Genomic DNA, 25,357 nt, shown 5'->3' on the forward strand with positions numbered 1-25,357 from the left:
CTTGGGCACACCTAGATTTACAGCCTTTATTCTCACAGCTTTTAGTTCTGCTTTCTACATTACAACCATTCTTTGTTCCCTCTTCTCACCCCAGTGTTTCAGTTCTAGTTACCTGATTAACTGGAACACTTTGGATCTCCAAATGACTCTCGCTGCAATACAGCATATGATTTACAGCCAGAATAAACAGAATAAATTGCTACAAATGATATTTTAAAGCAATTTTAATCATTTAGATAACATGTGGAAGCTTTTTTCTTGAACTTCAATCTTTATTTGCATTTTTTACATTTATAGAAATTCTTTAAAATTCTTTAAAAGTGCTTTTAAATTGATTTTGAGTCTTTTTAAAATAGCTGTTTCTTATTCTTTGCTTTTGGTTATGGTAATAATTATCTGCCTGTTTTATTTTGCTGTCCTTTAATACACTTGATCATTTTAATGTTAAAACAGCTCTATGTAAGCAATTCTCAACTGAAGCTGAGACCGGTTTCATTGACTGTCCAGTGTTTTCAAACATAATGCTTCGGCTGTAAATTTTTATTCGGGGTAGTTGTTTGTTTAATAAAGTCACTTGCAAAGAGCTTTAAGTTCCTGCAAGATTTTAATTTTAAAGGAAAAAAGGTGGGAAAAAATCTGAATGACATTTCTGAGGTGTTATCTTCTGTTCTGAGAATCTCATTACCCCTCTCTGTGTAAATTAAGGACCGGTTTTTAGGGTATGCTAAGGTTTTTTTTTGCAGATGATGACATACAACAGCAGAGAACTCTAGATTAGGGGCAAGTCCTGTTTTCTGCATATAGAAACGCTACCCAAAAAGGCCATGTTTTGAGCCTAGCCTATGTCAAGTGTTCAAAGTGCAAAAAAAAAGAAATTCTTAAGTCTTAAGCTACTTTTGTGACCTGAAAGTAGTGAACCAGTCAAACAAAAATAAGCAACGGAGAAAGGGTAACAAGAATTTCAAAAACATCCGTCTAAAGCCTGGAGGAGCAGTGCCGCACAACGTCTGTTTCTACAACCGGTTTATTTCAAACCAGTTTTTTGTAATGGTTGAGCACATTAAACTCTGATCTTACCCGTAAATCCTCAGCTGATGTCTGTCCAGCCTCTCTCGTTGTGACAGGAAGTCCATGTCTTTCAAGAGATCCAGAACATTTGGCTCGGCTCAGTAGAGCTGGTTCTTTGGCTCCCAAACGTCTCTTCATTTGGTACCAGTTTGGCTTTGTAAATGTGGATTAAATAACGACAAAGGATGGAGGAAAGGAAACTGGCACTCAAACAAGACCTAGCCACAGCACCTCACATTAAAGAGCAGTTTTGTAGAATAGGCTCGTTCATGAACTTGGTTGCTCAACACACAATGTTTATTCTGTTGATAGTAAATCACCATTTTAATAAAAAGTGTGTTTGTTACAAAATGAGGATTTTTTTTATATGTTAAAGGGGCTTAGTTAGCTGTTAAGCTCAGTACAAGGCTCTCTAGACTCTTGTCTCTCTTCATCTGGATAAACGACAGTAGACTCTTGGAGGTCTGCATGACTAAATAATTTGTGATACTGACCACTGCCATGCCTGGTAAATCAGTTAAACTGGAAAAAATCACTGTTTGCAAAGTGTAGGGATCGTTCTCAATTTATGAAGACATTTCCTGATAATAATTGCAGTGTGGAGGTCCATTTAGAGCTTTAAAGTACTAACTTTCCTGTTCTTCACTTCCTGCCCCCCATCAAGCATTCAGGATCATGTGATCTCAAACAACTTATAAGAAAGTTTCTGGTGAGCCCTCCCAGCAACCTGAAGAAGCCTCAAATGCATCCCAGAACATGTATAAAAGATATTTTCATCACATCAATAACATTATTTGATAATGAGGAGCAACAGGTTACAGTAGTTAACCCTCTGAAACAGGCATTGTCTTATACAACAGGGAGAGACACCATGTTATTCAAAGTTGAATAACTTTGGACTACAAATCAGAACCACTTGCCTGTTTTTTACCCCTGAAAGCCCTCAGTTGTGCCAGTCTAATGACGCTATCTACATCTTTGCAGCTCTTACCGTACATTTTCTAGTGAACCTGGAACTTGGCTGACTTTCCGGGGTCTTTACAGATTAAATCCACACCAGTAACTCTGATACTGGACGTCTTTTTATCCATTTATAATTCATTTTTACCTGTTCTTGCAGCTGGCGCCTTAACCTGCCACCATATTGTCTATCCCAGAATGCATTGTGACTGGATTGTGACAACCAGTGGCAGGCTGTTCCATCATCATGTCATGCTTTGCATTCAGTGCATGTGCACAGACTTAGAAACTGTAGAAGAGAGCCTTAATGACTCTCAATGGAGAGAAAGAGACACAGAGAGGCTGTGATGTGTCCCTCTGTGTCACTACAGACAGGAACTGCTCTAAATAATGAATCCAACTCCTAAAAGTGCAGCATGCTTTCTTTGTTTTTTTTATCTTTATCGTTTCATAACTTTTTTAAAATTCAAGGGACAGTTCTGCCGCACACATGCTCTTAAAGCCCAGGTTGTCCTAAAGAAAAGGATGTTTAGAGCTTGACTGTGCCCCACAGGGTTGATGTTATACAAGCTTTTTTTTAAGACAAAAAGTCCATGCGAGACAAAATGGATAAAAACATAGCACAGGGCTAAGACAGTTAAGCTGATTTATTCCAGTGTGATCTCTTGTTCTCCTCATCTCTTCCTCTTTGTAGTCTGGTGGTTTTACGGACCGGTTTTTAATGTAAATAAGATCGTTTTTATAGGCTCAACCTTATTAAAGTGCTGCCATTACTAAAGGGATGGGACAGAGCCTGTTAAGTGAAAAGAAATAAATATGTAGCCTGTTTGTCACAAACTCATCTTTGCCCTTCCTTAATCATTTCTCATGATGTTTTTTGAGTCAATAAGTGTTCAGTTTATTCCTTTTTTTGGGTAGAAGTCAGAAAAACAGATCTGACATCTGTGACACAACAAATGGGCAGCATGTGGTACCATGATGACGCATGCAGAAGCAGACTGTGTTTGTTTTTTTTTTTTCGCTGTAAAGCCAGAACCTGTATCCTAATGTATTCTAACTAAGAGTTCATTTTTTACAGGGTCGCCTGCTGAACCTCAGCTGTTCCACTGTACCCACTTTTGTGCTCTCCATCACGGCCACCACCCAGGTACAGGAGAAAATCCATTTCTGTCATCTTTTCTCTTTTGTGCATTATAAATAACTTGCTCCGGGTCATTGCACATAAAGTTAGAGGTGTTTTTGAGTGTTAAATTGTGCTTTTCTTTAGGCGCTGGCTCTGATAGAGCTCTATAACGCCCCTGAGGGACGCTACAAACAGGATGTTTACCTGCTGCCTAAGAAGATGGGTAAGAAATACTTAAGTACTAAAGTAAAATCTGCAGTATATTAAGCCAGGGACAGCATTTTAGCAGTACCAAAAGGAAGATGGACAGGTAGTAATTACAGAGCTGCAGTAAAGCGCCTGCAGGCATGTTCCATTAGCCACCATGGACTACACTATCATCTGTTCAGGCCTGGATCACCTCCCTGGATAGTTGTATCACTCACAGTAGAATAAGTTCAGCACACGAGCGCGAGCGTACAGCCCACAGCCTGTCTGCTGCGTGGCCCGTCTCATTCCTCATCTCTCCCTCGGTGTGAGAGAGCGCAGCACGTACGTAGAAGAGATAAACACAGAGCCAAATGTAGGTCACGCCGTCAGTGATGGCTGCTGCTGCCACAGCACTCGCTGACAGGAAGATGATGGAGACAGAGAGGAAGAGAGCTGAGATAAGGACAGGAGGAAGTAGATATGTGAAGAATGATGAGAAAGGAAAAGCACATGGAGAGGAACATGAATATAGAAGATGGTGCAGGGGAAAGAAAACAGTGTGAGATGTTAAGTCCCAGAGCCTTTTTGCTACTTCTCTTCCTTTTCGCATTTGAATGATTAATCAGCTGCAGATGCCTGCTGAATGTTAACTTGTTCTTCCTCTCTCTTATCCTCCAGATGAGTATGTGGCCAGCCTACATCTCCCTACATTCGATGCACATCTCACAGAGCTGAGTGATGAGCAGGCCAAGTATCTGGGCTTGAACAAGAACGGGCCCTTTAAGCCAAACTACTATAGGTACGGCAACACTTCAACACTACAGTCTGACTTTGAGCAAGAGATTATCCCGATTCACACTGAAGGAGTTAGATCAAGTTTTCATAACTTGCTTATTTCACTTCCTGTTATTACCAGGACTCCTGAATCAGAATTTTAGGACTGGGACTGGGCAGTAAAACCATATCCTGGGGTATTTAATTATACTTTGATTCATTTGTCTCTGTGAAGATCAGTGATGAGAGATGATGATGAGGAGGTTTAGGCTATTAATAACCTTGGTGCAGCAGCAGCAAAATCAAGCAGAGTTAAAACACATTTAAATCTATTATAACCCCTTTTATGTGACATGTAGAAGAGGTTTACAAGTGTTTGTTGGTTATTTTAGATGCTAAAGTAGTCTGAAACTTTTTATAAGCTTCCTGTAAAGTAAACTTGCAGCAAGACGGAGTTTACCAGGCTGACATCTCAAAAATAAATGATAATTAAGGATGATGTTTATCTCATTTAAACCATAAAGAATATTAATTCACATTCTTAGATGCTGTATGATAGTGGTTTTGGATTATTATTGTCATATTTACTCATAACGACGGGGGGAAAGAGTGCATATGAGCTATTACGCACAGAGAGTGAGAGAGGATCATTTGATCCTGACATCACTCTGCCTACCTGTAAGGTGGGAAAACAGTGCTTCAACTGCACCACTTTCCACATTATTGAGCAAATGACATTTTTCTCTTGTTTTCCTAAATATTAATGCAAATGACAGAGTATTTTTCAAGTCATCAGCCATCAGAGCATAATTCAAATGTTTATGAACAAACTTCATAATGATAACTTTTTTTTTTTAAATAAAAACCTCAAAATGCACTTTTCCACATTATTAAGCAGGCCACAGGTTTCAAGCAATATGGGAAAGAAAAAGGATCTCTCTCTGCTGCCGAAAAGTGTCAAATAGTGCAATGTCATGGGCAAGGAATGAAAACATGAGATATTTCGTGAAAAATTAATCGTGATCATCGTACTGTGAAGAAATTTGTGGCTGATTCAGAGCACAGACAGGTTCATGCAGATAAAGGCATAATGAGGAAGGTTTCTGATGGACAAATACATCGGATTGAGAGAGCAGCTGCTAAAATTTGAAGCTGCTGGTGCCTCTGGAGTCCCACCAACCTCAAGGTGTAGGATCCTCCAGAGGCTTGCAGTCGTGCATAAACCTACTATTCAGCCCCCCCAAACCAATGCTCACAAGCAGAAACGGTTGCAGTGGGCCCAGAAATACATGAAGACTCATTTTCAAACAGTCTTGTTTACTGATGAGTGCCATGCAACCCTGGATGGTCCAGATGGAGGAGTAGTGGATGGTTGGTGGATGGCCACCATGTCCCAACAAGGCTGTGATGTCAGCAAGGAGGGGGCAGAGTCCTGTTTTGGGCCAGAATCATGGGGAAAGAGCTGGTGGTCCCCTTTAGGGTCCCTGAAGGTGTGAAAATGACCTCGGCAATGTATACAGAGTTTCTGACTGACCACTTTCTTCCATGGTACAAAATTAAGAGCCGTGCCTTCTGTAGCAAAATGATCTTTGTGCATGACAATGAACCATCTCATGTTGCAAAGAATCCCTCTGTGTCATTGGCTGCTATGGGCATAAAAGGAGAGAAACTCATGGTGTGGCCCCCATCCTCCCCTGACCTTTAACCCTACTGAGAACCTTTGGAGCATCCTCAAGCTAAAGATCTATGAGGGTGGGAGGCAGGTCACATCAAAACAGCAGCTCTGGGAGGATATTCTGACATCCTGCAAAGAAATTCAAGCAGAAACTCTCCAAAAACTCACAAGTTCAATGGATGCAAGAATAGTGAAGGTGATATCAAAGAAGGGCTCCTATGTTAACATGGAACTTGGCCTGTTAAGATGTTTTTGATTGAAATAGCTTTGATTTCAGTAAATATGACCTCCTAATGCTGTAAATTCAATGAATAACCATTTTCAGTTCTTTACAACCAATAAAATGTTTTAAAACTCTGTCATGTTTAATAATGTGAAACAGTGCATTTTGAGGTTTTTAATTTTAAAAAAATAACGGTTACCATTATGAAGTTTGTCCAAAAACATTTGAATTATGCTCTGACGGCTGATGACTTGAAAAATACTCTGACTGTCATTTGCATTAATATTTAGGAAAACAAGAGTAAAATGTCATTTGCTTAATAATTTGGAAAGCGGTGTATAAATCACTTCCAGCACCCATGTAAGGAAGCATGCAAGTTAGTTTGGCAGTGCATCGTAATCAAATCACATGACTCCTATCCTCCGATTGCAGTGGTTTACTTAAACTGCAAGATTCCCGGTCACTTCCTCTACTCTGCAATTGCTTGTGCTGACCTGGATCAGCACTTTGCTCTTGCTTTCAGCTAGAGGTGGGAATCTTTAGAAAGCTCACGATTCGATTCGATTACGATTCATAGGGCTACGATTTGATTCGTAATCGATTATTGATGCATTTTGCTGCGCTTGTTTGTTTATGTTATTCTCACTGTTATTCTCACTGTGTCAAATATAATTAAAACATTACATTTGTATTTAGAGAAACAGATTAATTAAATGCCCATTATCCTCTAATGGAAGATGTGTGTAAACTGGAAATTTACAACTGCACTGAACCACAGGTAGCAGCATCCTTTCCTTGTAACATTTCTGCAATTACAGACATAAAAATGTCCTTTATCACAGATGAACAACTGGTAATTTAAATCTTATCGTTACACACTCCGTGTCAGAGTTCCACCTTTTCTTTTCTGCCATTTCCCAGGATATTGAATATTTAAATTACTAACGATTATCGATTATCAGACATTCATAAAATCGATTCAGAATCTTCCACGTAGGCTCTGCCAAACATGTGTCGTTGCCATAATAAATGCTTAAACAAATTTAAACATGAGATGACAGAACTGTAATCACGTTTTTTTTTAACTCAAGTAAACTGGGAAACAACACTTGGTTTTAACTTGATTTTACAAGCTTTGAACATTGCAAAGTTAAGGTCCATCACTGATCAGCAGTGGTTTTTGCTTTGGCTCGTCTGAAAGGTTGGGGGGTAATAATTTTGACTCTGGCAGTTTTTGGTTTCAGTGAAATAATTTTGTTTCTGTGTGCAAAGTAAAATAATGTAAGCATCCAAAATAAAACTAGGATGTAAAAACTCTCTACTCATGTCATATAACATGTAGGCTTGATAAAAAGGCAGAAACTTTCATTTTAGCATTAGACTTGGCTGCACACAGTATCTTGGATGTCTTGTAAACTTTACAACCACAGTGTCTTTTTTTCTTTTTCTTTTTTTTTTTTTTGCATGTTTCACCTCCTGAAATCCTCCTCCTGTCTGACAGGGATATGAGCTATTTTGGCTGCCATTCCTTATCCTTCTAACCTGTATGTTTTCACTTTTCTGTTTAGGTATTAAACCAGTGTTGGAGAGAGGCTGACGAATACAAATACTCCATGAACGGCACAAACTCAGAGGAGGAGGAGAAAAGGAAGGATGGACAGTACAGTCAACACGCCTGCTTTATATCAGAGGGGAGGGGAAGTAGTTCCAACCAAGCTGAGGGATGGAGGGGCATAGCTTTCCCTGAGCTTCTGGCAGTCCTCTTATTTATTCAAGCTTAACAACAATAATTATAACATTAACTCTGCCACTAGCAATCTCTCCCACATCTTCTTTATGGAGATGTTTTTCTTTCCTTCCACTGTCACCTCTTTCTCTTAAGGAGCTCATTTGTGTGTTCAGTTGTATGTAAGTCCTCCATTCTCCCTTCTCATTGCCAGATCTTTTATTGTTTTAACTATTAAAGATAAAATTATTGATGCTAAAAATATATACACTATATAAAAAACATGATTTAAAAAAATCTGTGTGAATGAAGATGACCTTTGAAGATTTAGTGACGGACACTTTTTCCTGTCCTTTTTTGTTGTCTTTTTCTTTTCTACCTGTGATTACATTTTTTTTGTTTTCTCTTGTGTATTATTGAAAGGTGCGGGGCTAAAACTAGAGCGAGGGGTTAGACGGGATCTCAGGGTCCAATCATATCATGTCTTTATATTTGATCATTTCATTGAGATTCACCGTTGTCTGTTTGAAGTATTTTTTATGCGTTCTGTCCCTTTTGATCAGCCTGGAGTTTGTCTTTTTGTAAGTATGACTGGATGGTGACCGCCTGTCACTCACAGTGAAACCATCTCATTGGCTGCTGCTTTCTTAGGCTTTCAGCTGCTCACATGGCACAAGTGTTTGAGTTATGACAAGTATTTCAAGCTAGTGAGAGCTAGCCTTTTCATGCTGTCTTTTCCTTTCAGATTAACTGTATTAGAAGCATGGCAGGTTGTCACATCATTACTAGGGGTATACTGTATATTTAGATATTTATATTGAAATTAAGATTTTTCTATCTTTTCTCCTGCGTCATATTATTACTTTTTCAAAATCAACATAAATAAGCAATTAAATGTTCTAATGATAAGTGTATTAGATGTCCTCAAACCTGCATTCTGAATACTGTGAGAGAATATTTACAGTGATACCAAATGGCCGGTACTAAAGCAGATATATTCAATCAGGTCCTTCTTTGAAAGTATGGTGCTTTAAGATCTACTGTACTTACCATACACATCACAACTTTGGTACTCAAAGACATGCTCAGTGTTTCAAGTTCACCTTCTGGGATATTCATGCGTCTATTACACAACATTACAATCAACTAAACATGACATATTGTAATTTTTTTCCTCCCATTCCCAAGAGGCTTAAATCCACTGGTGTACTGGGCCACACAGTGGCTTTGTCCCCAGCTAAACCTGACCCTGGAAATTAAAAAGTCCTGATGGATATTTTACCAGACAGCCAAGTGCACCCTGCTGCTATACCGGCTCTGCACCTGATCCAATCAGATCCTCTTTGTTATCCTGCTGCGAGACGCTGCCAGCTCTGCTCTCTGAGAGGGACTGAATGCTATAACACATGCACACAGTAGCTCATTGTTTCAGCCTCACATTTACTGTACTGTATATGGGGTAAACACTCGGTTATTGAAGAAATGGCACAAAGTGTAGTTAACCGGTTTAACAGGTATTGACTTAAAGATCTGATATTTCTACTCATTTTATGCAGTTTTGATAACATGGAGTATAACCAAAGTCTTCAGAAGAATGCCTGATATACTTTCTTGTTTAATCTGGAATCTGGCTGCAGATCTCAGATCTCAAACACCTTGCAGACCATTACAAAGAGACACCGCCTCTGTCTGAATGGAAATGCACGTTAAAGCTTTCGAAATAAAAATCTGATGAAACTTTTGGTTAGGGTAAGAGTAAAAAACTGGGCAGGGGTTAGGATACTAAAAGTTAAAAACCTGAATACAAAACGTTTTTCTCCAAGAAAACACCCTAACACAGCTAAAATTGGCTTAAAATTTCAAAATAAAATCTAATTACACTTTCAGTAAGAGTTAGAGTAAGGGATCAAGATATGGGTTAGGACACTGAAAGTTAAAACCAACTAAACCTTCTTACAGGGAAAAAGGTTTTTCTCCAAGCAAACACACTAACACAGCTAACGTATGCTTAAACTTTCAAAATAAGTTTCAGTTAAACTTTTGGTTTTGATTATGATAAGGATTAGGATACCAAACGTTAAAATCCTGACCTGTAATACCTGATTACAAAACGTGTAAACAGTCTGCCTACAGGAAAAAAGGTTGTCCTCCATGAAGACACTCTAACCCAGCTAATGTATGCTAAACCTTCAAAATAAAATCGGATTAAACGTTTGGTTAGGGACACGGTAAAAGTTAAAAACCTGACCTGCAGAACCTAACTACAAAATGTTTAATAAAGCTAACTAAACAGTTCGCTTACATGAAAAAGCTTGTCCTCTAAGAACACACTCCTAACAGTTGATGTATCCTAAACTTTCAAATTAAAATCAGATTAAACTTTTGGTTAGGGTCAGGGAAAGGGTTGAGCTACCAGAAGTTAAAATTCAAAAACCTGCAGACCATAACAACAGAATGTTTAGTAAGACCAACTAAACAGCCTGCTTACATGAAAAAAGGTTTCCCTCCATGAAAGCACTCTGACACAGCTAATGTGTGCTAAAACTTTCAAAATAAAATCAGATTAAACTTTTGATTAGGGTTAGGATGCCAAAAGTTAAAAACCTGAGCTTCAAAACCTTATTGCAAAATATTTTATAAAGCAGAGTAAACAATCTACAGGAAAAAGGTTGTCTTCCAATAAAACACTTGAAGGGAGCTAACATAGCTAAGGTTAACAAGGCTACATTGACGGGGTGAGCTAATTAGGTAATGCACCTACATAATTACCATAGCTAAAACAATCAAAGCTATGTTAGCTACGCTATACCACGTTTGCAGAGTTAGGCCTGATGTAGAAGTAGTTATGCAAACGGTGGCTCGCTTTACCTAAGCTAATGTAGCTGCATTGGCTTATGTGGTAACTACATAGCTGCTGAATCTATGTTCACTCTAGCTAAAGCTTACTAAGCTAAAGCTGGTGACCGTTCACATAACTACCTTAAAACAGGTCTATACATCATTTAATCACAGATTAGACCAGTGGTTCTCAACTGATCTAGCCTCAGGACCCACCACCACCTCTTGAACGAGCAATAGCGACCCAACTTCCTGAAAAATTCACAAAAAAGGTCATAACATAAAGACAAGACAGGTTTGTCATGATAGAAACCCAAACCAACATGCATGAACACATTGTATATCGATCTATTCCCCATGATAAGGTGTAAATTTTGGTAGTTATCATGATATTTTGAGAAATGAACCCATTGAAGTGAGTAAACCTGTTTTGTTTCCCCTTGAAGGAGTTAAGCTGTTGAGAAAATTGCCAAAATACACCTGTTATCATGGAAAAGCAGAGTAAAATCAAATCTGCCTGCTTGGACCTTCTTAAACCGTGGACAAAAATGGACCGTTTTTCCAGGCACACCTTTGCAACCTACTAAAAACAGCTCTGCAGCTCCCACTTTTGGGTCCCAACCCACCTGTTGAGAACCACTGGATTGGACAGCCAACTTTTTTTTCTGGTTTATTTCTGAAATTTTGCTTCATCTGTTATTTTTGCACTTGAATGTAAGGGGGGCTGGAAGAGGGGTTGTCTGAGATCTACTGTCTGCAGCCAGGCCCCTCCACATAAATTTGTGAAATTGTTAGCTTAGCTTAGCGTAAAGGCAACATAATTAACTCCAAAGTGACAGAAAATGTTAAATATGTGATGTCTACAATTTGATTTTGTTATTTTGAGTGAAGCTGATTTTACTGCTATGGAGATTTATGCTAAGCTAAGCTAACCTAGCTAGCTTGAAGCTAGATGTTCCTATGTATTGTATGGGCATGTAAGGTATCAATCTACTCGTCTCTTGGCAACAAAGTAAATGGATATAACATCAAAGCTGTGATGAACAACAAATAACTATAAAAGACTGATCTTTTAAGTTTTTCAGATAAACCTAGTGTATGCCCATAAGCCGTTGTTCACTAACAAGATCCTACACTGTGTCACAGCCCATACAACCTCGCTGTTCCCTGCCAATGTGTTAGCATTGCTGTCTCCTTGTGCTGTTGAAACCCCCCTTTTGAAGTAGCGTGAGCTGTTGTCAGTATCGTACTTTAAACTCTCATCTTGAGTCTTATTTTTCCCCTTATTAAGTGTGAATGTGCATTAAAGAGAACGTGACATTAAGGAGAGCAGAGGTGATTATAAATGTATGTCTACAGTAAATGTCTTTCTGTGTTTGTACACATCCTCTTTATGTCAGCCATGGTTGCTTTGTTAACAGCTGCCTCAGGTTCCTAGCCTGTGCGTCAGGGGGAGAAACCAGTTTTTTGTTTTGTCAGCCGTAAGCTGACCGACACATGGGTGGGCGGGGGACGACACCAGCATCATATATGTATATACAAATATATACAGATATGACAACCTTTAAGAATATAGAAAGGAAAAAGAAGACTCGACTCCTGTATTTATTGTTGTAAATCCTCATACAGTGCAAACTGGCAAAAATCTCAAACATGTTTAAGTTGTCTAATAAAGAAAAAACCCTATGTTTAAATATTGCAAGTGATAATGGTAGATGATGAGCAATAATTTAAAACATTCTGTAATCTTAATGAATAAAGATGTAAAAATTGTAGTGATTTGTGTGCCTTTTCTTGATTTCTGCCAATACAATTGCACCACCAGGGCCTTGTTTAGAGGTGTGACGTGTTTCAGTGCCTTTTCATGGGGATTGATTTCTGAGTGGTTGTATTTGTGTGTTTGGGGGGGGAAGGGGAGCTCTTGTGTGCAGCTGCCGAGTTCTGTCACCGCCACAGTGAGCTCATCTGAGTCATCAGACAGGGACATCTCTGGGTTTAGCAGCTGGCTGGGAGCCATTATTTATTCTCGACACGTATCCGCATCACTGGGTTAAATGGGAAGATTGACACATGTAAAGCAGGGCGTCATTTAGTCATTTAAAGCCACAACTAGGCTGAAAAATATGTGTCGAATTAAAGAGGTGGAGGTTCTCGGATGGATCCTGTGCCTCTTAAGCTTTTTAATATTTAAAAGTTATCAGTCTTTCTCATCTAGTCCTCTGCATAATATGGACAAAAGTATTTGGCCGCCTGACTATAATGACATATCTTAATCTATGTGCTTTGATATGGAGTTGCCCCCTGTTTGCAGCTCTTATAGCCTCCGCTCTTCTTGGAAGGCGTCCCACAAAATTTTAGAGTGTTTCTGTGGGAATTTGCACCCATTCATTCTGTAGAGCATTTATGAGGTCAGGCACTGATGTTGGACAAGAAGCCCTGGCTCATAATCTCTGTTCCAGTTCATCCAAAAGGTGCTCGATGGGATTGAGGTCAGGGCTCTGAAGTTCTTCCACACCAAACTCATCAAACCCTGTTTTTATAGTCCTTGCGTTGTGCACCGGGGCAGTCATGTCGGAGTCGAAAAGGGTCTTCCTCAAACTGTTGCCATAAAGTTGGAAGCATAGCATTGTCCAAAATGTTTTGGCAAGATTGGCCTTCACTGGAGATAAGGGGCTGAGCCCACAATCTGAAAAACAGCCCCATACCACTGTTTCTCCTCCACCAAGCTTCACATAATGCAGTCAGACAGGTTATGTTCTCCTGGCGTCCACCAAACCCATATTCACCCATCTGACTTCCAAACAGAGAAGTGTGATTGTCACTTAACTGGATGTGCCGGTGCGCTTTGCATCACTCCATCCAAAGCTTGCCACTGGACTTAGGACTTGTACCTCAGCAGTATTTTATCCTGATCTGTGATTTTACATGGTCTGCCATTTTGTGGCTGAGCTGCTGTTGTTCCTAAACGCTTCCACTTTCTAATAATATCACTTAAAGTTGACTGGAATATCCAGCAGGGCATAAATTTCACAGTCTTATTGCAAAGGTGGCATCCATCACAGCACCACGCTTGAAGTCACTGAGCTTGCCAGAACGGCCCGTTTAGATCGCAAATGTTTGTAAATGGAGACTGCATGGCTAGGTGATTGGTTTTATACACCTGTGACAATGATTCTGATTGAAACCCCTGAATTCAAGAATTGATGGGTGTAGCCAGATACTTTTGTCCGGCTATCCTTTAAACATTATCCGTTCATCTATGTCATTTTTTTTAAATGTATTGAAACATTAACGTTTTGTTTGATTTTTAGCTGAGTCAGACTAGTGTAAATTGGTTCAACCACCACTCAATTATTTAATCATGAACTTGACCTCCCCTCCCCCCACTGGCCTTATGGTCAGCAGAACCCACATTCAACTGCACAATCCAATCATGTCATCTGAAGAGGTTTCCATTTGTAAAGTGAGGGGGTTGGTAGTTAGGAGTGTGTGGCAGCCTACACACCATACCCCTCCTCCACATATCAATAATTCACTTGACTCTCTGAAGGGTGGTTGACAGGAGGTGAAGCGGCTACAGAGGGGGCCACCTCCATTCGAGTTTAACTTTTAAAAAGGGGGCTCACGGTGCAGGATGAAGGGTAATGAGCTGGCTGACCCCTGCTCTGACAACAGGTTGCATTAATGTTTTTACTTTATTTTTATGCACCTGCATTGAAAAAGTGTTTTGGGCCGAATTACTTAGACACGGTTCTTTGGCAGCTGTGGAAAATACCTAATGCCATTTACTCAAATTACTGTAATTGAGCAGCCTTTTATGTACTTTTTTGAGCCTATTTTGAGGGAATTATTACTGACTTAGGTTGCACAGGGATCAGATGTGAACAGCCCTTTTCAAGTCCAACCACAAATTCTCTATTGGATTGAAGTCTGGGCTTTGACTGGGCCACTTCAGAACATTCACCTTGTTGTCTTCTGTGACATTTATTTTACCCTCTACCTTTACAAACCTCCCAGTGCTGGCTGCTGAGAAGCATCCCCGCAGCATGATGCTGCCACCACTGCGCTTCAGAGTGAGGATGGTGTGTTTGTGGGGATGTGCAGTGTTTCAGCGTCTTGTCTGATGGCCAAAAAGCTCAATTTTGGTCTCATCAGACCAAAGAACTTTCTCCCACATGACCATGGAGTCTCCCACATGCTTTTTGGTGAACCCTAGTCCAGATTGAATCTGAGTTTTCTTCAACAGTGGCTTTCTCTTTGCCACTCTCCCATAAAGCTTTGACTGGTGAAGAACCCGGCCAACAGTTGTCTGCAGAGTCTCCCCCATCTCAGCTGCTGAAGCTTGGAACTCCTTCAGAGTAGTCACAGGTGTCTTGGTGGCCTCTCTCACTAGTCTCCTTCTTGCACGCCCACTGAGTTTGTCAGGACGGCCTGATCTAGGCAGATTTACACGAGCCATATTCCTTCCATTTCATGATGGATTTAACTGAACTCCAAGGGATGCGCAGTGACTTGACTTTCTCAATTAAATTTTCTGAGTTGCTTGGGGTGTTCCCTTGTCTTCATGGTGTAATGGTAGCCAGGAATACTGGTTAAGCCTTCCAGATGCAGGTGTTTTTTTTATACAACCACTTGAGACACAATCACTGCACTCAGGTGATCCCAGTTTCACCAACTGTGAGACTACTGTCACCAATTGGTCACTTGATTTATGCAGTGACTTATTTTACATTACATATTTTTATTTAATTGACATTACTTTGGAGAAATCTGTTTTCACGTTGGTATTCGAAGGATATTTTTTGGTAATTTTTCTGGTTAAAAAAAGGTCAAATTACATTGACCACAATTGATTGATATAAGGGTAAAACATCCAAGGGTTGAACACTTTTTATAGGCACTGTTGTTGTAAGTATGATTTATCTAAATTGTAACACAATTAGTCGGGTTTTTAAAATTTAATTTAACATTTAACACGTGTAGCTCCATGTTTTTTTAGTTGTATTTATTCCCCTATCCTCTGCTGTCATGATGACTCTAACCCCGCCCTCTCGGGGCGTGCAGGGACAGCGAACCAAACAGACTGGGGGAGTAACGGCAGCAGCAGCGGGAGGAGGAGGAGGAGATCTTCAACTTGGGCTCCGGAGCCGGTGCTCCTGCTGGTGCGGTGCAGTCTCAGCTCTCCACCGGACCGGTATGCACTATCCGCGGAGGAGGAAGTGAGCCGTCCTGACCGAGAAAGATGCAGGCGGAGGACATGGAGGTACCTATCATTAATAACCTTATCGATAACGGCGACAGGCAGAAGCCGAAAGGGAAAGATGTGTTCAAGGATCAGCAGGAGAAGTCGGAGGTAAATGGCAGAGGTGTTCTGTGTACAGTCTCCTGGTGTAGAAGAGAGCTGGGGGTGTGTGTGACCGTGTGTATAGTCCCTGTTTATACATGTGTGTGTTGTTGCTGGGGAGCTTTCGGACCCGCTCAATGTCCTTTCCATGCATTGAGTCGCTGTCTTGGCTCGAGAGCATGAATGCATGCAGACAGGCAGGCAGACAGCGAGGTGTTATTTTGGCAACCGGCTCCTATAAATAACCCAGCAGTAATCCTACAGCGGTGCTCAACGTGCAGAATGCAGGTGGAGAAATGTGACTGCTGCTGGCAGGACCACACCACCACCACTACTACAACAACAAGAGATTTTCCTCCATATATCTGTTTATAGTCACTCCTTACAGTTTAATAGCCAACTCTTTCATGGCTGACATTGGATTGTGTCCTTGACAGAACTGTAACAGTATATTAACTTGGCTTGAATCATGAAATCCTCCAATGATTTGCAGGTTAAGGCTAGAAAATGTCAAGTAGTAACATTATGCATGATCATAACTGCGCTTAATACACCAACTTACCTCTCTGCTAAGGCAAAGCTGCAGCCTTACACTTCAGCTGTGGACTACTTGTTCCTTTATAAAGCAAACCAGCGCCTCAATTTGTGTCAAAATCACAGATTTCCTTCTATTATGAAGAATCTACCAAGAATTTTCTTTACTCATCAGTTTTATCTTTATGATTGCATAAGTCTGGAACCCTCTCATCATATAGTTGAGCTTTTTATTGCAAAATCCTTACAGTTTTACTCAGTGGAGAAGACTGCTCAAAACAAGCAGCATGCTTTCACTTTCCAGGAAGCACAAACCCCTAATAATCCTAGCACTAAAAACAAGGTAATTTATATTTGGTAGTCTTTGTTGTAACAGTGCTTCTTGGCAATACATTTTACACCACTGGAGAGCCTGTTTATTTCCCTTTAGCCACTGGAGCCACATTTGTAAGGAACATGCGTTTGTAGGATGAGCAGCAGAGCTAAGTATGTGGGTTGCATCCATGAAAATTTTGCCAGATCTTCTCTGCCAATTCCAAACAGCCTTCTCTGATGATGACTCTTGATTGCTGGATGGGATGATTGAAGTATGAAGAGATATTGGCAATTTAACAATTGTGGTTGTGTTGGTTACTTCGCACCGATCGCACGCCCAAGCTGATCTCACAAGTGTTCAGTGGGGTTGAGGTCAGGCCTCCTGGCAGCCCGATGAGACCGGTGATTGGCTACATGCAGTCTGGTAAGGATTGTCTGGGCAGAGAGCAGTCAGCCATGTCATCCTGCAAACCTTGACTGCAAATCAGTAGAAGACAGCCTACGTTTCCGTAGTGCTGACAGGGGACGCCCACTTTGTGGCTGGTCTCTGACTCCCCCCCGTTATATGGAACTTGTCCTTTAGTTTGGGGATGGTACTTGGGTCACTCCAAACAATGCTGCAACTTGGTTTTGCGGAACACCAGCTTGAAGTTCCCCTGTCCAGATCAGTCAAACCTGGCATGCTGACCACTATAGCAGGACCCATCCTCACATGGGGGTACCAGAAGCTCAGAACAACAATCAGTAGCAACAGCAAAATAAGCTTTTTGGCACTGGCAGAGAAGATTTGGCAGATTTTTCTTAGGTGCAACCCACATACTCAGCTCTGCTGCTCATCCAACAAATACATGCTCTTTACCAATGTGGCACCATTTAAAAGGGGAATAAACAAGCTTTCAAGTGGTGAACTAACGCTAATCTTAGTAAGTTACCCTTTAAAATGCACTTAAAGTGTAGATTTGCGCACCCTGACGTGACTCTCCAACACTCCTAGAAAAAGGCCCAAAATGCACCTCTTATATAAAGAAGTTACACCTTTACTCCAACTAACACCTTTTACCATAGTTTTTCCACTAAAAGGTCTCAATTCAGGCACTATTTAGGCATCAATGCTGTTTATAGAGTATCAATTTATCCCAATCCTCTTCACAGTCCATAGAATTGCATATTTGATGACCTAAAATTGTCATTTGATCAACCTAGAAGCTTGAAAAAATGCCCACTTACTAAAAACTGGACCAGCCAGCTATAGCTCAGTTGGTTTGTGTATTGCAATTTATGACAGTTTTTAGATTTTTATTTGCAGAATCTGCAAAAATGCCAATGCACTTCAAATATTTTGATCTCTAATCATCAGCAGCCTGCAACATTTCCTCTCTCTAATCAAAGAAGCCTTAAACATTTGCGTGGAACTTCACAAACAGATTTTATGTAATCCGCCCTCTGAATTATGCATCAGAAAATCTACTCTTTTCTTCCAAACATGACAGCAGCTCAGTTCACGTTGAGCCTGCTCCTCATAAAGCCATGCAGCTTTAATTCATCCCTTCATGAAAAAATTAGATGTGTTTTCATTTCAGCCCCAGAAACATCAGAGAAGTTAAACAGTCAAAGCTGTCATCCAGGCACAAAATCCAGTCCACGACACGTATGTTTTTGTATTAGCATAGTGAAAGGTTTCGAGGGAATTGGAGCATAATCATCTCCATGCCATTGGATTCTAGGACGAGGGATTGTTGACGGTCTTGGGGGTGGGGTTGTGAATGATATGGACTGGAGAGCCCTTAAATGTCAGAAGCATGTGCTTGTGTTGATTCCCCCTAAGGCTGCTGCACTGGAACTGGGCTGGTCCGTCTGCTGAGTTAACCTCATAAGCGAGTCAGTCATGTACGTAAATTGCCCGTCGTTTGTGTTGCAGCCATCTCTCGTCTATGTGGCATATGTTGGGAGGAGTGGGGGTGGCCTGCTTTGACATGGTGCCCGGTGTTTGCACACCAAGCAAAGCTGTGCCAGTTTGGAGCGAGGACGGCTCTCGTTATCAGCTGGCGGCAGAGAGAGAGAGGGAGAGAGGGGGGAGACTGGAGGGGAGAAAACGATGGAGAGAGGCAGAGGCAGGGGAAGGGGTGTGTGTGTTTCTGCTGACAGGAATTAAAGAAACATGACAGTCGAGGATGTAAAGAGCTGTCACTTCAGTTTCTGGGCCCCCACTGTGACAGTGGGCTCTTCAGCAGATGGATGGTGCATTGATTCATGTAAAGTAATTGACAACAGCTTTTATAACAGACTAATCTGTATTAAATCATTTATCAAGCAAACATTCAATGGTGCCATCTGCTCAAATGTGAGAAGTTATTATTTTCTCACTGACAGATAGCATCCCTGCAGCAGAGAGGGTGATGAACTCAAAAGTCGTCCAATAAAAATGCTGCATTTTCACTGAATAGTCTCTGATTTCTCCAGCAACAACAGTGGAGACATAATGTTTGAAATATTTGCTTGAAAAATATTTTGGGTTCATATCTGTTCATTAACCAAGATAAGCAATTTCAAGTTTCAGCTTCTTGCATGCACTCATTGGTCACTTTATTAGGTACACCTTGCCAGTACTAGTTTGGACCCCCTTTTGCCTTCAGGTCTGACTTAATTCCTCGTACCACATTTTCGACAAAGTGTTGGAAACATTCCTCCCAACATTTTGGCCCATAACTTTATGATAGCATCACGCAATTGCTGCAGATTTGTAAGCTGCACATCCGTGATGGGAATCTCCCTTTCCACCACATCCCAAAGGTCATCTTCTGGATTGAGATCTGGTGACTGTGGAGACCATTGGAGTATATGTTCAAGAAACCAGTTTGAGAGGTTTTGAAATGATGCCCAGTTAGTTCTGAGGCAGGGAAATTATCAAAAAATAGATTAAATCCCAATAATGGCCTGCTGCAATTTTCAAATTGCAGAAAGTGCGAAATTTCTTTAATTTGAAATTTGTGTCAAATAGCACTTTAAAACTTTTTTTTTTGCTGCAGAGACGTTTAATTTCAATTTCAGTTTGCTTTGTTGGCATGAAATATGGCAGAACGATTTTGGAAAATAATTGAATTGCAATTTTTTCTCTTTTTTTTTCTTTTTCTTTTCTTTAAAGACGGGGTTTTATACTTTTCCGATTTTTAAAACATAAATATAAAGTCACAGTGTTGGGTGTCCATACTCCACGTATGCAAATTTTCAAACTGCAAGATAAACATATGTGGCAGAAATCTTGGAATTAGTGTGTAAACTGATGAGAACGGTTCGTTGAAAATTTCTCAGAGATTCTCCTGAGACAAGATTTCGATGGAGCAAACAGGGAGCAAACTGACGAGGTCATCGCAATATTATCTCCTGACTGGTTCATGGTTCATCCGTGCTGCCGGAAAAGTGGAACAGACTTAGCCTCTGAAACACGGTAATTAAACACTTACCATACAGATACGTCCCACTCTTTCCTTTGCTGCTGCTGGTTTTCTTCCCCCTCTCTCTCCAAACTATCAGGATCAGACTCCGGGTCTAACATGTACGGATGTATATCAAAATTCGCCATATTTTACTCAGTCGGACTGGTTCATTCAAAGTTTTCACTACTAGCATAACAACATTAGCCACATTGGAGGTGGCAGGCACAAAACATTGAGTCCTGCTGCCGGCCAGCCTCCGGAAAATTGTACAATTGGAGGAAAGCAGGTCCGTGGAGCGGGGGGTGTTAAACAGACAGCTGCGAAAACGAAACGTTTCAGACGGAGGTTAAAATAAGGGTTTATCAGGACGCCAGTGTGAGAAACATGAGGGTTTTTTTGACGTGTAAAGCTACTACGTGGGTATCAGAGAGATGGTGTAAAGCTTTGAAAAAAGGCAAAATACCCCCACTTTAACTTTCTTTTATTCCTAAACAAGGAATGAACAATTCTTTAAAAATATCGCATCCTGAGGATTTTGACCCATCTTGCCACTTGGATATGAATTGTTGCCTTGAAGGGTTTTTGTCATTGTCATATTTAATAAGAAAAAAGTTTAAAAAAATGAAGAAGGTAGGATTTTTTGTTGACTATTCTAGAAATGAACCTTGAATGACTGCATGATATGTCATGCATAACATCTCTGCTGCAAAAAAAGGTTAAAACTGCTGTTTTAACACAAATTTCAGGTCAGAGAAAAATTGCATCTTTTGTGATTTGAAAATTGCAGCAGGCCATGTTGCGATTGAATCTACTTTTCGATTAACTACCCAGTCCTAGCATGAACAGATCAGTTACTGCCAAAGCAGTGTAAAAATTATTTTAAAAATGCATTAAATATTTACACATAATACACATAATCATTGTATAATGAAAAAAAATCTGATTAATGAGATCAAACAATAAGACCGTATGCATTCTTCCTTTGTATGTTTGTGGCGTTAAAAATATTAATGTCAATAAAAATAAATAAAACTCAGTGTGTTTGTTGGAGGGGATTGGTTGTCCCTCAGGCTATGGCAGGATCGGATGTGTTTAGAAGCGTCCACACAGACGACTATTATGCATTACAGATCACGCAGTCATCCACAGGCAACTTGTTAGAATAGTCTAAAAAATCGTACTTTTTTGTACGTTTTTCTTAGTAAATATGAGAATGACATAAAAATTATAACTCACTTCAATTCAACAATTCCTATCCAATTTGCGATAGGAGTCAAAGTTACTACAATTAGATTATTCTTCAAAATTTGTTCAGCTCTAGTTGGTACTAAGGGGACCAAAGTGTGCCAAGTAAATATCCCCCACACCATTACACATCCACCAGCCTAGACCGTTAATACAAGGCAGGCTGGATCCATGCTTTCATGTTTTTTACACCAAATTCTGACCATCTGAGCTGAAATTGAGACTCATCACACCAGGCAACGTTTTTCCCGTCTGCTATTGTCCAATTCTGTTTCTGAAATATTCAGACCAGCCTGTTTGGCACCATCAATGCCACGTTCAGGTTGGGTTGAATGATTTGGGAAAATAATCCAATTGCAGTTTTTTCCCCCAATAATGCAATTGCAATTTGATATGCAATTATTTCTTAAGTTCTTTATTTTATTTAATTTTTTTCCGACAAACACGCAATAAATGATTTTATATTATAACCAACACAATATTAGATAAAACTAGAGCTGAACATTTTTGAAAAATATCTAATTTGATTATTTTGACTCGTGTTGCAAATTGGATAGGAATTGACGTATTGAAGGGAGTTATAATTTTTATGTCATTCTCATATTTGATAAGAAAAACATACAAAAAGTAGGATTTTTTTTAGACTATTCTAAAAAAATTGCCTGTGGATGACTGCTAACCTGGGAAAACTTCCCATAGACAGCGTTTGGAAAAAGGGCAGAGGCTTTGAAAAAAATACTTGGAGGGTGATTGGATGTCTGTCACATCTTTACGGGCCAGATGATTGCATCATAACATCTCTGCTGCTGCAACAAAGGTTTTTAACTGCTTTTTGACATATTTTATGGAAAGAGATTTGTGTCGAAAAGATTCAAACAAAACTTTTTCAGTATCCAACAAAAATTAGCATTTGAGAACAAAAAAATGTGATAAAAGCAAAAAAATGTTCACATCAAGAGAACAAATTTGAAATAGCAACTAAATTATTAGTCTTTAAATTTTAATCATTTTTCTTTTTGTTTACAGTTCCTGTTTTTCTCTCGGTGATCGGACTTTTGCTCTCGCTTCTCAGTTTGGCGTTTGCGCTGCCGATCCTTTGTTTGCGTTTCTTGAGTTTTTGCTCTCAGCTGTGACACAAATGTCACGTGTGGGCGAAGTTGTTGTTCAGCTCACGTTTGGGAAATTTAAGGAAACCAGCAGACTATCGTTTTTGAATCAGTTTGAATAATTGATGCTTTATTAAATCTAACTATTGATTAAACAGGTTTATTTGTCAGTGCAGTGGTAGATGTGTTGTTTCGTACACAGACGTGTTTTAACAATTTTTCCGGCCACCTCAGGTATCGTCTTCGCTTTGTACTTAAACTACGCCTACGTCATCAGCTTATCAGATAGCAATGTTTTTTCCAGAAAATCATTTAAAAAAAAAAAAACATACAGACATCAATAATTATAAAAAAGCGGAAACGCGAACCCCGATCCCCTGAGTGATATGTATCTATATTACCACTGAGCTATCTGATAAGCTGATGACATAGGCATAGTTTAAGTAGAAAGAGAAGTGATTTGAAGTGACTAAATTAGAGTAAAGCCAGAATAGACCTTGGCTGATTTACTGACAGTAGTTACACTAAAGGATCACAGGACTGGCTTTCTTTGAGCCAGGGATGAAGGCGCAGCTTCTCCAGAGAGGGGCGCAAGTCCGAGTCTTTAGCTAGACACTGGCGCAGCATGTCTTTGCAGTCTGTAGACAAATCTTCACTGACGGATACTTCACCGTCGATGTATTTTGTCATTGCAAATTGTCCCATGCCCCAGTGCATCAGCTCATAGAGGACGTCCCCGATCTGCCCCACCGTGGTGGGACCAGCGATGTAGACGATGCAGTCATCCACCGTTGCTGTGAAATGCCCAGATTCTGCCGACTTTTTTGTAAAGCAGCTTATCCCAAAGTCTATCAGCCTGATCCGAGGGGCGTCAGAGTGGGTTTCAATCAGGATGTTATCTAGTTTGATGTCTCCATGAAACACATCCTTTGACTGAAGCTCCAACGCCGCCTCTATCAGCTGCTTCAATATTGGCCGGCTCTCCGTTTCCTTCAAGCCCTCTTCTCTGTCCAGCATATATTCCAGTAGATCAACTGCAGGGACCGGGCGCTCCAGGACCAGGATAAGCTTCTCATCCTCCTCATAGTAGTCCAGGAGGGAAACGGCTGCAGATTTCCCAACCTCTTGTCCGCTGGTCAATCTCTGCAAAACAGCCACCTCCATAGGGATTTCATAATTATGGTACCTGACAAAGTCCTTTTGTATGTGTTTGATGGCCACAGGGATGTGATCTTTCATCCTGTAGCCAGCGTACACAGAACCAAAGGCTCCTTTTCCCAGCAGGTTCATCTGCTGGTACTTTTCCTCAAACGTTAGGTTGTCAGCCTCCCTCTCCTCTGTAGGCTCCAGCGAGGATCTGATGGCCTCCTCTTGTTCGGAGGCCCTCGATCTCTTTCTGGGCTCTTCATCTTCATCAGGACGTTTCCTTTTCTCTTGGATGACGTCCTCTCTAGGAGTGGATTTCTTCTGCCTCTTCTCAGAAGGCTCCTTTGCTGCTTTCTCAGGGGCTTTTCTCTTTTTGGTCTGCTGGTCTGCAGAGCCAGACCTACAGACCGGGTCATCTTCCACACAGTCAGGATCACTCTGGGAATTTTCTACAATCCCTGACGGAGATGCACATTGGATTGGCATAATCTCCTGAGCGTCACATTTGTTGGAGATATTTAAACCTGTGATACTCTGCTCACTGTCAGAATCGTTCTCGTCTGTTTGCTCAAGAGCAACAAGACGACCGTTGAAGGGCGACGTCGAAGAATTATTCGTAAATGTACTCATCTTGACAATCGTCCAAGTCCAAACACGTGTAAGTGGTGTACGTGAAAGACTGAATCAACGCAATGACTTTGGCTGGTCTGAGACTTCCAAGCTATAACCTCTGAGAACGGAATCTTCGTGCTTTGTGAGGTCACAGAACATGAAAGGTCAAGAATTCCACTGTTGACAGTTCCGGAATGACCATATAAGGGCATTGCCATATTTCCTTTAAGTCTTTATTGTTCCTCATAGAAAATTGAACCTCCTCTAAGCCCCACCCCCTTGGTTACTGTTGCTACGTTGGCCTAACTTTACACGTGCTGTGTTGAATAGCTAGTTTTCCACTGCGTAAGTAGGGAGTATTCTGAAGGAAATAATATTAAATTTGTAGCAGTAAGTGTTGAAAAATATTAGAGATGGAGACAGAAACAACCACAATCCACTGGTGAAAGCTACATTCACGACGTAACTCACTGTTGGAGTTTGAGCATTAGCATTATGCTAATGATTAACTCGTAAGCTACCACATGGCAGTGAATATTCATGAGATCGAGACTGAGGATGTCACGCAAAATACTGAGTTTTAATGTGGTGTCTGATGAGATCTGACTGCTGGTTAGATGTTTGTTTTAATAGTTTGTTGCTGTTTTCTCTGGAGGGTGTTATTTGGCGGTTGTACGGTTGTAGCTAACGTGCTAGTGTGAAGCTAAGTGCTGGTGTTTGGGTTAAACGAAGCAGGCTGCATGTTGTAATGGACTTATATACAGGGCTTAAGACAATTTATCAGACCACCTGTCGTAAAAATGAGAAAACATTAATATTTTAGAAATCTTTCAAAAACTTGTTTAAAACTAAAAATGTTAATGTTATTTATTTATTTGGCAAATAACAAACTGAAACAACTAAATAGTCCTTTTTCACACATAATGACCAAAAAAACTTCATATTTTGTATGGCCTTGATAACAGCTTGTATTCTTGCTGCCATTGTTTTTATGAACTTTTCCACAGTCTCTTTTGTTATTGAGTTCTAAATAGTTTCTAGCTGT

At 40.3% G+C, this 25,357-nt stretch overlaps 2 protein-coding genes across 4 annotated transcripts in view; both read left to right on the forward strand.

Moving 5' to 3' along the window:
* Positions 1 to 12,351, forward strand: part of ahcyl2b (adenosylhomocysteinase like 2b) — an 84,315-nt gene extending 71,964 nt beyond the window's left edge. Inside the window, exons 14-17 of the mRNA XM_041780593.1 lie at positions 3,107 to 3,175; positions 3,296 to 3,374; positions 4,019 to 4,139; positions 7,581 to 12,351. Of these exons, the coding sequence (XP_041636527.1) occupies positions 3,107 to 3,175; positions 3,296 to 3,374; positions 4,019 to 4,139; positions 7,581 to 7,587 (276 nt within the window). The 3' untranslated portion in view covers positions 7,588 to 12,351. The remainder of the gene's footprint in view (positions 1 to 3,106; positions 3,176 to 3,295; positions 3,375 to 4,018; positions 4,140 to 7,580) is intronic.
* A 3,353-nt stretch (positions 12,352 to 15,704) lies between these two features.
* The window catches only part of strip2 (striatin interacting protein 2), a 59,229-nt gene continuing 49,576 nt past the window's right edge, over positions 15,705 to 25,357 (forward strand). For 2 of the 3 annotated variants that reach the window (XM_041780273.1, XM_041780274.1), the window contains exon 1: positions 15,705 to 15,929. In XM_041780273.1, coding sequence (XP_041636207.1) covers positions 15,819 to 15,929 — 111 coding nt within the window. In that variant the 5' untranslated portion in view covers positions 15,705 to 15,818. The remainder of the gene's footprint in view (positions 15,930 to 25,357) is intronic. The other variant, XM_041780275.1, reaches the window with a different exon arrangement.

The sequence above is a fragment of the Cheilinus undulatus genome, linkage group 23 (genome assembly GCF_018320785.1).
Source record: "Cheilinus undulatus linkage group 23, ASM1832078v1, whole genome shotgun sequence".
Taxonomy (NCBI): Eukaryota; Metazoa; Chordata; class Actinopteri; order Labriformes; family Labridae; genus Cheilinus; species Cheilinus undulatus.